This window comes from Cyprinus carpio, chromosome B25, assembly GCF_018340385.1.
Source record: "Cyprinus carpio isolate SPL01 chromosome B25, ASM1834038v1, whole genome shotgun sequence".
Taxonomy (NCBI): Eukaryota; Metazoa; Chordata; class Actinopteri; order Cypriniformes; family Cyprinidae; genus Cyprinus; species Cyprinus carpio.
The window spans coordinates 3,668,952-3,687,029 of NC_056621.1; the positions used below are offsets into that span (position 1 = coordinate 3,668,952).

General features: G+C 37.2%; 1 protein-coding gene across 2 annotated transcripts in view; it reads right to left on the minus strand.

Annotated features, from left to right (window-relative positions):
* Positions 1–16,111, minus strand: part of si:dkey-82f1.1 (DENN domain-containing protein 2A) — a 38,623-nt gene extending 22,512 nt beyond the window's left edge. Inside the window, exons 1-2 of one of the 2 annotated variants that reach the window (XM_042753553.1) lie at positions 15,830–16,111; positions 733–819 (exon numbers count right to left, since the gene is read on the minus strand). In XM_042753553.1, the coding sequence (XP_042609487.1) occupies positions 733–818 (86 nt within the window). In that variant the 5' untranslated portion in view covers position 819; positions 15,830–16,111. Of the gene's footprint in view, positions 1–732; positions 820–9,906; positions 12,202–15,829 lie in introns of those variants that run through there. The other variant, XM_042753552.1, reaches the window with a different exon arrangement.
* Positions 16,112–18,078: the final 1,967 nt, after the last annotated feature.

Genomic DNA, 18,078 nt, shown 5'->3' on the forward strand with positions numbered 1-18,078 from the left:
ATGTGATTGTCGCTTTCAGGAATAGGCCTGCTCAAACTCTTGGATAGTACATCATCCATCATCACCCAGGATAGAAGCCAGAGTCTCCTCATCAAGATGATCTAACGGGGTTGTGGATGGGGACATTGTAAGCCAGAGGAAATAGCATTTGATAATAGCAGAGTTTTCTCTATTTTGACCATGTTTGCTCAGGATCTGGCTGAAGATACTCACTTTACCGACAAGGCTTCATTTTTCTGCAGGTTTTAAAGCTTGTACTAACACACTGTGGCACTCCAAACCACCATGGGTTGGTAGTGCCAAAGGAGTTTAATTAGTTCTCAGTAAAAATAACTTTCACAGTTAGGCTTGTCCCAAAACCACCCTTAATATCCCACCTGGGGATGTTTATAAAGTCTATCAGTGTTAACGTTACTGGACATGTCTGTTTGCTGGGAAACTTCTTAAGCATGGACTAAAAGTTCTTATGAACTTACAATAACATCTAGGCTATTAATTTAGCAGACAGCTTTATTCAAAGCAGCTTACAAACAGAAATGCTACAAGTCATCCTAAGGAAACGGTATGGAAATTGCTGGAATACCATCTATATTAGACCTATATTAGGTAATGCCACCTATGGTTAGACATACACCTCGTCATTTGTTGAAACACTAGAAATTACTGTGTAAAACAACAAATTAGCATGAAATTGAAGGAGACTCAATGAAGTAGTCACATGGTTGTACATACCCGTTTGCTGATTGGTAGATGCAGTCCTCTGTGTTTGTACAGAGCAGTAGTGCTCTCCCGCCAGTCATGGTGCTAGCAGACGGCATCCTACACACAAACAGACATAAATATAGGTATATGTTTTTTAGACAATTATTGTGGTTATATCATGGTTTAATGGATATATGATATGGTTTTACCATGCACATATTATGCTATCTGAATATGGCATTCACTAAACACCATAGTAAATATCTAAGCAGCATGGTATTAGCATCTTATACTTTTCACACTCCTTGTGGTTAAAAAATGTTGTACATTTACAACAGTCATCTATTTATCAAACAGCAAAATCCTCATGATACAGGAGTGGACTCAGTCCTGGAGGGACTATAGTCGGAGAGTTACACCAGACTTGTTACTGAAGTTACAAAAAATATACATCGGAAGCAAATGTTGTGCTTCATTTAGGAAATCATCACTATTACTGTTGCTCAATTTAGTGATCTGAACTAATGGGAGAATGTTCAAAATATCAAAAGAAGGAGACCAAACAGACAAGAAAAATGGGGAAAAAAACAAGGATTCTTGACTTGATGTGACCTGTGACTTCTTATTTCTCTGCTCTGTGTTTTAAATGAGCCAGTAATTATCAGCCACCCAATAAAGAACATGCTTAGCAGTCAGGTCTGTTTTCAAGGGATCATGGCCCCTCGCCACAGGTTTTACCACTTAACCAGAACATTTGGAGAGTACTGTTAAGCGTGTATGTGTGCGTTTGTTCCTTTTATTCTGCCAAACAGAAGTATGACAATGTCCATGGGACACAAGCGGGGGTGCAACATAAACGATCCCCATCTGTTTCCATGTTCGGCGAGTGCCATTCCACATGTGCAAGAGCTCAACGATTAACCCACATTCCCAGCATTCTGCCACCACTGGAGCTGGCCGTAAAAACCTTCCTCTCTGGCTCAGATGACGTAAAGGTTACCAAATTGTGCAATTTCAAGACTTCCACGTTGCCTCGCTTCGGCGAGTAGGTCTCTGGTGTGTCATTGGGCACCAGTGGTACTCAATGTGTTGATCTATCTGTGGACGAGTATTCCTTGGCATTATCGTCTGTTTTTCTGAGCGTCGGCCAAGAGCAATAATGAGAGCGTTGTTGTGCTGTGGAGTTTCACACTTTGGTGTGGTGAGCCCTCTTATTTTGATTAGCAATTAATGTAAACCATCCAAAACTGCTGGTTCTAAACTTCAGAAGACCTGACTGCCAGAGGAAAAATAAAAAATAATAATAATAATTTACACATGGCACGTGTCTAAATTTCCCACATAGGATAAAATAACTGGATGAAATTGTAAATTAAATAAAAACAAATAAATAAACTATTAAAAATGTAAATTGTTATGTAAACTTTTATGTAAGATTACTTTCATTATTCTTATTTAAATTGAATTATTTAAATTAAAACTTTTAACGCGTAATGTTATTATCATGTAAATTATTCCCAAACAAGATCAAAAAGATATTATCTATTCATCCGTCCATCTATCTTTGTTTTGTTTCTATCTTTCTTTATTCTTTAGCTCTCTTTATTTCCTTCTTTCTATCTTTTCTCCCTCTCGGCAGACCTGCAATCCTAAATGATTTTCAGCTGTGTGTGTGTGTGTGTGTGTGTGTGTGTGTGTGTGTGTGTGTGTGTGTGTGTGTGTGTGTGTGTGTGTGTGTGTGTGTTTCAAGTCACATGTTTTTGCATTCCCCTGTCCTCCCTCCCCCTCTCTTTCTGAAAATGCAAAGAAAAAAGAGTGAAGAGCCAAAGTTTTAGCATGACAAAATGTAGAGCAATAATCTAAAGCAGGACAAGAGCAGGGGTTAAATAGCATTTAGACATCATTTTACATCTGAACTAGCTGTACATGTATGATTTGAATAGATTCATACATAGTGTTAAGAGTTGGTTCAGATCACTGACCTTAAGTATGAGCAAACAAAACCTTAGTAAGCGCCACTAACAACCAACTCATCCTGACAGCCACAAACAGTAAATCTAGCAGTAGCTGTGTTTACAACCATAAATTTTAGGGTCTTTTCAGTGTCTTTGTTCTCTTCACTATTGTTAAAGTGACCTCTGTGAGATAAAGCGTGACATGAAGAAAGTGAGCCATCTGTTCCGGCCAATAAAAAACTCCATATGACCCAGAGGACCTTTACCTGTCCCGCCCCCTGACCTGATGGCTATCAGCTGATTGGATGACAAGAAATTCATTGTTCTGAACAGAAAGAGGATAGACTCAAACTAGAGGAGACACATGCAAGATTCCTGAAGCCCAAGATTCCTTAATGCACTTAGATCCTTAGTATACAATGCTATTATTAGATCTTATGAGTGAAGGACGGTGCCCTGAACAGCAGATCTTTATCATTCCAGAGCCACACAGAGCAGATACAGAGGAAGAGTGGACACAATCTGTGCTTATTAACTCTAAGAATGCAGAAAAAGGTTCCTTCCGGCAGACCAGAAAAGCTTTTAGTATGTGCGATAACTGCTGCAGAGTAAACATGTCAGTTACAGATGGGTTGAGTGCTTATTTTGTTATACTCACAAACTCTCAAACCAACTAAAGTGTTTATAAATATACAAATGAAATTAAATACACAAATTAAATTAAATGTAAAAAATTAAATAAAAAATATTTAATTTAAAAGAAATAATTAAAATGTAAAAATTTGTAAGATAAATATTATAAAATTAAATAAATAGTAATTGTAATTTAAAATTAATAATTAAAATGCACAAATAAAATAAATGATATAAAAGTAATTTACATTTTATTTACATTTAATTATAATAATTAATAATAATAATAAAATTGTATGTAAACATTTTTGTGCATCAGTGCATTCTGAAATGTGTCAGTATGGACTCAAAATGATGATGCATTTAGCTGCAACAAATAAAATGCTGCAAAAGACTGCAAAGCTGGAAATTTTGTTAATAGCAAAAAGAAATACGTAATTTTTTAAAGCACTAACAGTACCTTGAATTCAGAACTATAGAAGCTAATGGGTAGTCGACATAAGTATAAGTGTTTGTGTGTGGAGCAGCTCCCAGAATCCAGATCCGCTTCATTTATTGTACATATCAGCATTATATTAGTGGAACGATGTGTAAAAATGTGAGTGTGTGTGAGGCGACCTAGTGGAAATCGAAGACCATCTGCGATTAGCTATAAATCATATCTTTTTTTTTCTCTCTTGCTCTGATCAAGACTAGTGAGCCAAACCCTGCAGCGGAGCCGGACTGTAGGACGGTTTCATATGGGACATGCAGCACGTATTCATGAACACACACATGCAAACAAAGGGTCAGATTCACAAAGGGCAGGTCAAAATCCACAGTTTTCCTACATGACGTCAGTGGGAGTGTTCCAGAATCTTGCATGGTGACTTACAAACACAGGTCTGAGTGCTCAATGAAAGGGATGGTGTTCAAAAATACACTTTTGTCTTCATTCACAAAAGGAAATGTTAGGGTGAATGTTTGAGAAGCTGTTTTTCATGAGTGGATGGTGATTTATAAAGCTACAGCAGACAAAAAAAGCATAATAAACGTTAGGGGTGTAATGGTACACTGGACGGTTCACTATGTACCTCAGTTTTGATGTCACAGGTCAGTATGGGGAACAATAAGCATAAAATTGCTTCTTTTTTACATTAAGCAGTGGTTTACTAAAAAAATTGCTCTTTCTTTAAATAAATTCAATTATAATTACAATTTTCTTAGGGATAAAAATCTATAGGTAGCCCTTTTACATTACTTTACGGTTACAATTAACAACTTAAATTCAATTACTAATTATTTTTCAATTTAATAGTCAACTCTCAACTTAAAAAACTGCATACAAACATTTAAATTGCACACAATGCAGTTTTTAAGTTAAATTATAAAACATCTATTTGTTGTTGCAATATATTCATTTACACAGTGGTTGTCATAACTTGTTTCATAACAGATTTAATTAAACGTGCATTAATTAAGACATCACTAACAGGTAAAGTACAATACAATGAATATATAGTATAATATTTCGGGAAATGCTCTTCTCTAGACTTTCTTCTCTCTACTGAACTAACACGCTGTGGACACTGATGACTTGCCTGAGGTAAATAAAACACTTCCTTTTGAAAGCTTGAGAGCTTCAGTATACCTTTATTGAATGTTAAAGAGTGCATTATTAAAGTTGACTATTTTGCGTTCCACAGAAGAAAGTCAGTCATTTGGACCAACATGACGGTGAATAAATAATGACTAATTTTTATGGTTTTATGTTTTGAATGTACTGCAGTGATGAAATGGCTCTTAATGGAATGTTTTTCAGTCTGTGATGTGTCACGAACGCTGGTGTTCAGCACTCCAGTGACCTGAGAGCCAGCTTAACTCTGGATTTCTCCTCCTCCTCACAGCTGGTTCTCATAAAGCCTTCGCTCGGCTGTGGCCCTGAGGGCCCTCAAACCGATGACATCATGCTCCCTTCACTTCTCAGAAACCGAGAGATAGATGTGTGATTTCCACAGAGAGAGGACAGCTTGGCCGTCAATGATATTGAGAGTCTGAAGCCAAAGCACAAACACGTTTACACTTCATTCTGTCTTTTTTTTTTGTTTGTAGGTTTAGATTCTGCTTACACATAGCGGAACAGACTCAGGAAATCTGCCAAATAACTCAGGTGATTGCTAATTAAGGAAGCAAAAAAGTAACCTACCTTTGGGAACTTAATGAAACAGAATGAGCATGAAACTGCAACACTGTATGCATTCTGTGCAGTGATTTTGGGGTAAAAACATGCAGAATTCTGAGGAAAATCTCAGATTCCTGTGAGATTTCATAGCAACCACAAAGAACCCTAACAACCTCATAGCAACACTCTGACAACCAACATTAACACCCTAGCAACATGATGGCAACCCCCCAAAAACACCCTGAAAACCACATAGAATTATGCACATAACACCTTCTGCATAACCAACTATGAGCAAACCATATAGTAACAGCATAACAACTATCTAAGACACCCTATAGCAACCACTCACAACACCCTAGCAACACCATGGAAACAACCCATTAAAACCTAACAACAGTCTGGCAACCAATCAGCAGCAACACAACAACCATCCAAAACACCTTAATAACTGCATAGCAATATGCTGAAAACATTAACAGCCACTTAGCAACAACCTAGTGGTCACCCATAACACCACAGCAATACCATGGTAACAGCACATTAAACCCTAACAACACCCAGGCAACCACTCATTACACACTAGCAACCACCTAGCAACATCACAGCAACCATCCCAAACACCCTAGAAACCACATAGTATTTGCACTAAAAATCTTAGCAACACCATAACAACCCCCAGCATTAAACTCAAACAACACCCTGGCAACCACTCATTACACACTAGCAACCACCTAGTAACAGCATAGCAACCATCCAAATCAACTACATAGCATTGCATTGAAAACATTAGCAACACCATAACAACCACCAGCAACACCCCAGCATTAAACCTTAACAGCACCCTGGCAAGCACATAGCAACCACTAAAAAAACAAACTAGTAACCATACCGCATTGTACTGAAAACCTTAAACACACAGCAACACAGTGGTAACCATCCCTAATTTTTTGTATCATGGCAGTGATGTTTTCTGAGGAAAATTATCAACTTTTTCCCAATTTTTAATAATCAATAGCAATGCCTTGGCAACCCTTACGAAAAAGAAGTTTATTCAAGTGTGCTATTAGTATACTTCTTTTAAACTAAAAATAGGAAAGTATGCTTTTAGTTTACTTTTTATGTACTTCTCAGAAATGGGCTTTATGTACTCCTCAGAAATATACTTAAAATGACATTTAAGTACTTGACTTATACAGTACTTACAAAAAGTCTAAATATACTTGAACTTTACTTAAGTATACTTAATAAAATAAACTTGGAGTATACTACTTTTTGGTAAGGGAACCACCCATAAATATGGAGGTCCAGTAGTGCATAACACAACAAGATCTACACAACACAATGCACAGGACTAATTTAATTGTTTTGCAAGTTGTTTATGTTGTGTTGTGGCTTGCTTCCATTGTGTTATATTGGGGTTTGTTTCCATTGTGTTGTGCTAATTTTGTTGTGTTGTGATTTGTTTCTGTTGTGCTGTGCTAATTTTGTTGTGTTGGGGTATGTTTACATTGTGTTGTGCTGATTTTGTTGTGTTGTGACTTGTTTCCTTTGTCTTGTGCTGATTTTGTTGTGTTGTGTTGCAACTTGTTTCCATTGTGCTGTGCTAATTCAGTTGTGTTGTGATTTGTTTCCGCTGTGTTGTGCTAATTTCATTGTGTTGAGGCTTGTTTCCATTGTGTTGTGGAGATTTCATTGTGTTATGCACTACTGGGCCACTGTATATATGTCTATAAACACACACACACAAGACAAGGGCACTACATGCTACATTTACTGCTTTGCCATTGTTATCCTCTGTGGGAGAGGACAAGCTTCAGACAGGATCAATTCTAAGCCAACCACAGATTGAGACAGGATGTGAAGAGGATGCAGTAAACGATCCTTCATGTATGTTTGTGCCCCCTACCAGTGCCTTCCAAATATAATCTTACTGTGAATTTTTGTGCGTTGGAATCGCAACTATGTTCCCTGCTGTTGCGGTGTTGGGATTGTAAAACATTACAATAACATCAAATAACTTATTGTTAATGACACTGTTCCAGGACATGGAGGGTGATGATGATTGTTTACATTTGCTTGGGTCAAACGAGCACAGTGAAAGCGTGGAAGTTGTAATTATGGTTTTAGGATAGAACCACAAAACCAACCGCGTGACACTTTAGGCCCTGGAGACCTCAAGGGAGAAAACGGCATGACAAACTGTTGTTTTCTTGTTTATGCAAGCGTTAGCTAAGGGGCGACATCATGGACAGATAGTCACACAGGAAGGGAGATAACAGGAAGTGAAATCTGTTGAGAACGAGACCCCAGTAAGCTCACATGTGTCTCCTCTGGGGTTTTAAAACAGATCTCGACAATGTCTCACAATGTGCTCGGATTTGCCAAGTTATTCTATTCTGCACTCAAATCTTGATCTAATTTAAGTGAGTTGGTTTTATCATATTCCCCCAGGAAAGAAAAATCACCAATGAGATCTTGATCTCAACTGTTTTTCCTAGTCAGCAAAGTGCACCTGGAGACTTTTACTTTTCTGTTTCTCTTAGAAAAGATCCCAATAATCTCACACGTGTCTCCTCAAGAGAGATCTCCACGTCTCATACTGTGGTCAGGACTGCCAAGAAGCCTGCAATGCAGTATGAGAGATCTCGATATGACTTAAGACCAGAGGATTTGAGTTATGCTATGCTTCAGTGTTTTAGTATTTTGGCAAAGCTGAGAAGAGTTTGAGACTCTAAAAACCAGAGGAGGCAGAAAGTCAACAAAAGTCTCCATTGTTGCTTCATGTCATCGTATACCTATCTAGAAGAAGAAACATCATCTATTAAAGACGTCTCAATAAATATCCATGGCTCAAATCATGGAGGAGCCCATCTGATTTTGATCTGAAGAGGAAAACCAATGTATGCGTTTCCTTGGATTCCAAATGTTACTGAAGGTCGTGAAAACTTTCAGACCTTCATTTAGACTCCATCACTCTGGCGGTTTGGTTTACATTCACTCTGGAAATGTTGATTTTGAGAGCGAGCTGAGGGCAAAAAAGAAGGGAAAGAGAGAGGAGGAGAGAGAAACAAGAGGCTCTGTTGCTTGGTGGATCGTTGACTCCGGAAGAGGACTTTCCCAAGCTCTCGCCACGCAGTGCTCCGATGGGAATAGCGCAGGGAATTGTAGGAATCTGTCTGCGCTGAGGCGCGTAGGGCTGGTGGGAATGGTCAGGCGGAACCACAGAAGCGTGAGGGAAAACAGGAAGTGTAACTGGAGATCTGGCTTCAAGTCAAGCCAAGAGCGGAGAAAAAGTTTGTGAAAAAGTATGTGAGCATGAGGACTACCATGAGTTGCACTGATCGAGGACTACCACCTTGATCAAAGAATAGTATTGTATTTCCTACAGGAGACCAAGACAACTGCACTCAAATCAGTCAGAAATGGAACACTTCTACTGTATTTTACCACTAAGGATATCCATTTCAAGTGGATTCAGGGTAAAGTTTCAAAATCTTCCAAAAACCACAGCCTCCAAAAGTCCTCTCTTTCTTCATTCTGCATCCTCAGGATACTTTCACAGCTCTGTGAGAGAAAGACATTTTGTTCAAATGCATCATCTCATCATGATCAGACCAAACACGGTGACCTCTCAATGATATCATCCTTCCTATGAAATTTTCCAAGTTCAAAGATACAAGTTTTTCAACTGACAGGGACAAAAACAGAAGCTCGGCCACATGACTCCCAGAAAAAGAACAGTCTTTGGAAATTCTGTGGTTTTCCCTTGTAATACAAGAACTCCAGAAGATCCAGAAACTGGGAAACTGCATGTTCCTCTGCAAACCTGAGCTTTAATGCATCACCGGGTGTTAGAGCACAGATATTTCCATGATTGTCAGGGTTGGATTGTTCCCTGGCATAGAAGATAGGCATTAATATTCAAAAAGGGCTTATGCACATTTCATAGAATGCTCTTTGAGAGCCAAGTTGGTTAGTATGAGATCAGTTATCCAAACCACTCCTGCCAATTTTATTCCGCAACTTTCCCTTAAGTTACAATTTGCTAATGTTCCGCTGCAACATTCCCAACACAAACATCTTACCCTCTTCAAGGTCCTGAAATTAGTAGTGTCTAGAAGGTAAACCTTGCTGTGAAACTCTTGAGATTAATTTTTTTTTCTGCAACAAAGTTTATAGTCAGAGTCAGGGTTGCTGCAGGTCTCCACATAAAAACAATATAAGAATTTGCATGAGAATCTCCCAAGACTTTCTATACAACAAAGGCACCATCTAGACATGACCCTGTTATTCTAAGGACTCAAACAACAAAAAAAAAAAATAAAAATAATAATAATAATAATAATAATAAAAATAATAATAATAATAATAATAATAATAATGCAGAAAGGGTATTCTCCTGAAGTGAGAACCTGATACAGGATTAGTTATTAAGGCTGTTCATGTACATACCAGGCAGTGTGTTTGAGGGCGACTGTAACAACTAAAGCATTGTGCAAAATCTCCATCAGGTGTGTCTCCACCTGCACAGACGAACAAAATGTGTAACTCACATTACCTGAAACATCTCTGACAGGTAAAAAGAGCTTAGCTTTGATGCTCAGGCAGTGAGTGAAGGATAAACATGAACCTGTCAGTCTTGCTGAATGTAAAATTAATGACTTAATGATACACTTCCATTTAAGAGTGAACATGCCAGGTCTGGTGTGCTAAACAGTTTGGATTGAGGTCTTTACATACTCACATTATAAGCCATTAGTTTCATTATGTCTATTTGTCTCTCAACATAACATGATCTCAACTGGTGTTCCATTAGGAACCACATTTTACATTAGACATCAAGATCCATAAGTCTGGGTATTATTTTTTTTGTACTTTGAGTAGCTTGTTCATTGGTTTTAAGAATGAAGGCATGTTACACAAACCTGTCCATGTTGGCATCTGCCAAATTTGACTAGATTCTACCAAATGATCAACAAAGTGCTTTTTCCTCCCTTTTTTAAAAGCTGATAAGCAAACATTGTGCAAAGTTGAAAGACTTGAGTGTTGCATGACAATGCTTGACCAGTAAGAAATGCAGTAACAAGGAGCCTGACGCTTTGCTCTGAGAGATTGACGCAAGTCATATAAAAGTACCTTTAGGCTGCACATCTTGGATGGTTTGCTGGTTCCAAAGCACTGTAATTGGTTGCAGATTCGATGTGTTTAAAGTGGCGAATGAGTGAGCGAGAGAGGGAAAGAACGCTGTATTAAAGTGTTTTAGAAGGTAAAGAGGTATTTTAAACCACCCATGCTAGGAGAGGAAGAAGAAACATCCCACGTTCCAGATGGGGAAGAATGGATTGTTTTACTCAGACTCACCCACATTCTCTTTTTTATTTCCTTCTTGTTCCTTCCTGTCATCTTCACAAACGCCATGACACTTCCACATCACATGATACCTTATCTTTGAACAAATCACATGTCCTAAAATGTTGGTTGGCCATTAAGATATAAACAGAAAGTTTCTTGAGGAATGCAGATTGATCTTTTTAATGGTTGATGGATGAAATGAAGCGCAACATTTGATTAAATTTCCTCTTTTTATGATTGTATTCTGAACAAACTCAGTCCACCCCGAAAGGGGATACTGTACAGAATGTTTACTAGGATGTTATATTAAATGCACCGTGACCATGGCCAGTCAACCTCTAAAAAAAAGACAAAAAAACACCATAAAAGTCCATGCAAATTGTGCACTATATATCCAAGCCTTCTGAAGTCATTTCATAACTTTCTGTGAGGAACAGACCGAGGTTTTATAGCCAACTTACATTTAAATATTTTTCATGTGTTTTTCAAGTGTTGCACCAGATTTCAATGCCATTGGTGGTTGCTTCTCACATGGAATTACGGAAAATTAGGTTTAATAATAAGGAAGTACAAGTGAGATTTGAGACCGCCGATGGATAACAACTTAAACTTTGGACTTTTTCGTACAAAAAGTTAGTGTACAGCTTCAGAAGGCTTGGAATGCAGAGGACTATCTTTGTCATTTTGGAGCTTGGCAGACTCTGGTTACTGTAAAATTCTTAAAAAATTGGAATGGTAGTATGAGTAAACAACGACACAAATTCCTGTTTTAGGTGAACTCTACCTTCAAACTGGTGGTGCATTTAGCTAAACACTTTATTCCCTTCTCCTGAAACCTAAAGCTCCTGAAAGCCTTCATTGGCTGTTACAACCTTGAAGTCTGCTCTGTCTTTCTCTTCTCTTCTTGTGCTACAAAAACCACTAAACCTTGACAGACGCATCGGAGCGACAGCTTGCAGGCACGGCTCCTTAAGGAGTGGGGGCTGGAATCTCGAGAGTTATAAAAGAAGGAGGGTTACAGAGGAGAAAGACGGGAAGGAGGAGAAGGGGTGGAGGTCAGTAATCACAGCATCTGTGGTCCGTTCCCTTAAACTCCAACACAAAGCCCACGAGCTCACGGAATCCTGAGCAGCCAGAATTCCCTCACAAGCACCGCATGGAGCATTCTACAGCTGTTGCTGTGGAGACAGTCAGCGGCAGTTCAAAAGAGCTCAGGTCATTACAGCAGTAAGGAAACCTTCCTGAACGTTGCACTGTAAACAGAGCTAGGTAGTAATTGATAGCATGTAATCTGGATTATGTAATCAGATTCCAAAAATTAAAAACTTGCCATTAGATTACGTCAAAATACCCATAATCAGACTTTTTTATGGATTACATGTCATTTATTGATTATACTACTAATACTACTATTGTAATATACTAAGTAATTATACTACTACTAATAAAATTATTAAAAAAAATTATTTTAAAGAATATTTACCAGAAAAATTATTTTGCTTTTGATTATTAATATTTAGTAAAAAAAAAAAAATGGTGGAAATAGAACTGAATTTGAAAAAAAAAAACATTTCATAGGGCCTTAAAAATTCAATTTTTGTTAAACTTTAATAAACTGCCGTTTAATATTTTAAGTTTCATGATTTCAATTAATTAGACATGCTTTTTGATTATTAAAATTGAATTTAACTATTAAAACAGAGTCTAGAAAAATTTAAACAGAAAAAACTGAATTTGGAAAAAAAATAAAAAGGATTTCATAGGCCCCTACTACAACATGCTAAAAACCACTTGAGAATGGACACTTTTCACTTAGGCCATTAAATAAACACAAGAACACCCTAGCAACCTCATAGCAACAGCCTAGCAACCACCCAAAATACCCTAGCAACATGCTAAAAACAACCCCAGAAGTGTTTTCTACAGGTATAAACCACTTGAGAATGGACACTTTTCACTTAGGCCATTAAACGACCACCAGAACACACCCTAGCAACCCCATAGCAACAGCCTAGCAACCACCCAAAACACCCTAGCAACATGCTAAAAACAACCCCAGAAGTGTTTTCTACAGGTAAAAACCACTTGAGAATGGACACTTTTCACTTAGGCCATTAAACGTCCACCAGAACACCCTAGCAACCCCATAGCAACAGCCTAGCAACCACCCAAAACACCCTACCAATATGTTAAAAACAACTCCAGACGTTTTTTCTACAGGTTAAACCACTTGAGAATGGACACTTTTCACTTAGGCCATTAAACGACCACCAGAACACCCTAGCAACCCCATAGCAGCAGCCTAGCAACCACCCAAAACACCCTAGCCACATGCTAAAAACAACCCCAGAAGTGTTTTCTACAGGTAAAAACCACTTGAGAATGGACACTTTTCACTTAGGCCATTAAACGTCCACCCCACCAAAACACCCTAGCAACCCCATAGCAACAGCCTAGCAAACCACCCAAAACACCCTAGCAACATGCTAAAAAACAACCCCAGAAGTGTTTTCTACAGGTAAAAAACCACTTGAGAATGGACACTTTTCACTTAGGCCAGTTTTAAACGACCACCAGAACCCGAATAGCAACCCCATAGCAGCAGCCTAGCAACCACCCAAAACACCCTAGCCACATGCTAAAAACAACTACAGAAGTGTTTTCTACAGGTAAGCACCACCAAAAACCAAGTTCTCCATTCAGTTCCAAAGGTTTCCAATAAACAAAGTAGATGGAAAAATTTCCTCCTGTCGGCTCACTCAATCGCAGTCTTTCTTTCCTGAACTCATCCTTTGACCTTGTGACTATTTATTAGAGTCATTTAGAGTGAGCCATTAGTCACAGACCAGAGCCAAACAATCCCCCCATCAAACCGGCCTGCATTCAAAGGCTCCTTACCCAGAATCCTTTGCTACACACACTCTCTGCTCTGGAAATCACTCAAAAAAACTCATCATCACAAATTGGGCTTCATTCATAAAATAACAATTTTTTATGTAAACTGCATCTGAAAATGTACATAAAAATGTTTGATGAATTACACAGAAATTATTTTTTATTTATTTATTTATTTGTGTGAATTAGGCCTACTTTGGGATTGTTTATTACATTGACTATTTTGACTAAGTTTTCAGCTATAAGAAGAGTAGTACATCTAATCACGTTTAAATTTAATCAAAATCGGCCCAAAAACCCTGTTTAAAAAGTAAGATGATTCTGTTTAGGCCTGTGTCTTATACGTCTGCTGTCTGACAGCTTAACTGGAACAGAAGTTTGCTTCTGATGTGTCATATTGGAAAGACTATGGGATTATGGGTATTTCTTATCCCTTGATGCGAAAACAAAAACATTTTAGTCCTAAACAGCAGTTACAAATAAAAGCATGAGGGTGAGTCACTACATGAGCCAACAGAGATGGGAATATCCCACTCACAATGTGTCCTCTGCTAAGAAATACCAAATATAGACATAAAATGACTTTTAAAATTGATCCAGAGATACAACACTCTCAGTTCTTTTGGCGTTGACATAGTATATGAATTATGAAGTCATGCCGAAACTCTCACTCTGACTGGTATTGTTGCTGGATATTTCTTATACAGCTTGGCTGAATTGCTTTTGTTTATATCCCTCTACTTTCAGCCATCCAGAGAAGCAGAGCTATTGTTCTCTTGGCTGAAATTACTTGCAGCACTTATTCAATTACGCTCTATCTATCAGCTCTCTTGCTTCTTAGTCAGGAATGCACCAATGAACACACGTTTCTCACTACTATAGTTTAACTTTCAGTCTTAGAAGAAACAACAAACTACAATCACTACAAAACTACTGTGCACTACTTTAAACTTCATATATCAGACCAGTGCAAACAATGCACACTGAACACACAATACACAAGTTTATTTAGCTATTTAAAAGACAATAAAATAAACTTTTAGATATATTTTTTAAATAATTGAAAATTGATAAAGACTACTTCTAAGAGAAAATGAGTTTTAGTTGTTATAATAAGTATTTTTAACACATTTATTAATATTTTTATTTTTAGAATAAAATTTACATTACTTACTGTACTTATTTTTGAATCAATTTTATCATTAAAGGAGGTTTTGTAAAAATATAATTTTGGTTTTGTCAGACAATAACTACAGATTATGCCTAAAAAGTTTTTTAATTGTTTTAATTTTATAATATTAAAAACAATGTATTTTGTTGTATTTGCTTTATTTATCTTTTTTATTTTTAAAATAAAAAAAACACTATTACCTCTATTGTTTCATCATTTTTACCATTGAATGAGGTTTTGTCAAACATAATTTTGGTTTTGTCACACAATAACTACAGACCACCCCTAAAAAGTATTTCCCCCCATTTTATATTTTATATTTTTTTTCTTTTTATTTATTTATTTATTTATTTATTTATTTTATGTATTCATGTATGTTTAATGTATTTGTTTTATTTATCTTTTTTATTTTTAGAACAAAAAAAAATACTCTATTTTGGAATTATTTTTACCATTGAAGGAGGTTTTGTCAAACATAATTTTGGTTTTGTCACACAATAACTACAGACCACCCCTAAAAAGGTTTATATATATATATTATATATATATATATATATATATATATATATATAATATTTTTACAAACTATTCTTGTATTTTTATTGTATTTATTTTATCAATTTTATTTTTAGAATTAAAAAACAACATTATTTACTCTATTTACTATTTTTTGAATCGTTTTTACCACTGAGGGAGGTTTTGTCAAATGTAATTTTGGTTTTGCCCTCAAAGTATAGCTAAGTAAACAACCCACACACACACACACACACACACACACACACACGCACACGCACGCACGCACGCGCACACACACAAACACACACACATACACAAACACACGCACACAACCACACACACACACACACACACACACACAACAAACACACAACACAACACACATACACACACACACGCGCGCACACACAAACACACACACACACACACACACACAAATACCTTGCTCTGTTGCTTGCGCCCTACAGTAGTGCAGTGGTCTCTCATTTTGTGAAATCTGACCCCAGGAAAGACGGCATCCACTCTCATGATCTGAGCAGCTATTCCCTTCTTCTCCTCCCTTTCCTCTCTTTTCCTTCTCCAGCACACGCTTTGGCTGATTAAATCCTCTTTTTCCCAGCCGATCCCCGTGTATCCTGCAAACAGCCTGCAAGCAGAAGAGAAGCAGCAGTCGCTCAGATAGACTCAAACTTTATCTCTCTCCAGTGTTTCTGCCTTCCTCTGCTCTCATTCTCTTTTCCCACCCCTCCCTCCTGAAGCAGGACCCCCCTCCCTCTCCTCTTTCCCATCAGAGTGTTTCTCCTCCTCCAAACCCCCCACTGCTGAACTAATCTGCAGCTGGACGAGTGATTGGACGCCTGGTTGCCGTGGAGACGGAGTGTCCTGCTTTAAAAGTTGACTGGAGCCAAACAGAGCACAGAACAAATTCCATCCATCCGCATAAACGCTGGAATCAAGTATTTGGATACCTCAGATGCTTTTAAAAATTGACCTGTAAGAAAAAATCACCAGAGAAGATCTCTTTGATCGCTCGCATGAGATTAAATAGAAATCAAATGGAAACGTATGCTTGCTTTTTCTGTTTAGAAAAGATCCTGGTATATGTGTCTCCTCCAGAGTTTTAGATCAAGTCTCAAACTATCAAGACTAAAATGAAAAGTCAAGGATCTTAATATGAACTCAAACATACAGCACTATACTCTTACTGTATGATAAGTATGCACTTGCCTATTTTTATTTCTCCTGAGAAATGTTAGGAGAAATGTCTAAGGTTTGACTCAATCAATAATTGGTCACTTGATGAGGGTTCATTTCCAATTAATAATACTTCTATTTTTGATCAAATAAATGCAGCTGAAGCATTAGATAACAAACCTTGTTATCCAAGACTCCCGGAAATATGATCAAACGGACTCACTTCAGATAAATATTAAGTATGTTTTGTAAGAGCTTATTAAAATCAGATTGTTTTCTTTACACTGGCATGCACAAGCATGATCTGAAGTCACTTGTTTACAGCAGGGTTTAGAGTTGAGCCCCCTGGAGCGATGTGTTTTGGGTCTGAGGGTCTCTGGGAGAGGGAGTGTCTAAAGATCCCATGAGAAGGACAGTCTTGGCTGGACTTCAAGAGAGGTGGAGGAGATGGACTCGAGGGATCGAGTTACGCACAGATTTGATGGAAGCAGTGTCTTTTGTTGCTGTTGTAAAGCTTTTGTGCTCGATTAACTCTGTAAAAGTCATTTTGAAAACCCAAGAATAAGTTGACTACAAGGGATTTCAAAGTTTTGCATCACATGAATGAGAAATGCACAAAAAACACATGCATGTATAATCAAATATGATATTTCTAAATAAATAAACACCGCACACAGCATTTCAATATGCAAAAGAGAATGAAAGACATTGATTAACAGGTCTGTCTTTGTGTGTTTCTTTTATGCGTGAGAGAGAGAGGCAGATTGGCACATAATGAAGCACACAGTCATCACAGCGACACCTACAGGACTGTGAGGAGAAACACAGAAAAAAAATCGAGTGTATGTTTGTTAAAACTCAGTTTCATGATTTATGTAGATCTCTGCTTTCTAAAGTTTTTTTCTACTTTTCAATTGAACATAAGAAGTCTCTCTGGGATTTCTCTCATTCATTATTAATTTTTACTTAAACATCAGTTTTCTACTTTTGCTTTATCTGAAACATTGTTAACAGAGAATTCTAGAGGAATATTATAGTATAATTCAGTTCATTATGTTAGAGAGAACAGAGGTGGAGTATTTATGAGGATTATGGATTTAAACTTGAGATGATCTTGCCTTAAAAACAGATAGAAATGAAGCGAAATGAATCTAACACATACTTTGTTTACATTTCGATTTTGCACATAATATACCTGTACATACAATTGTTAATTTGTTATTTCCTATTTACTTGTTCTATTGTTATTCTTTTATTATGTGTTTCTATTGCACTGAATGATTCTCAAAACCAGTCATAAGGGTAATTTTCTTTTTCTTACTTTTTTTTTCTTTCTTTTTTTAATAAATGATCTTTCCATTGATGTATGGTTTGTTAGGAGAACAATATTTGTCTGAGATACAACTATTTGAAAATCTGGAATCTGAGGGTGCAAAAAAAATCTAAATATTGAGAAAATCATCTTTAAAGTTGTCCAAATGAATTCTTAACAATGC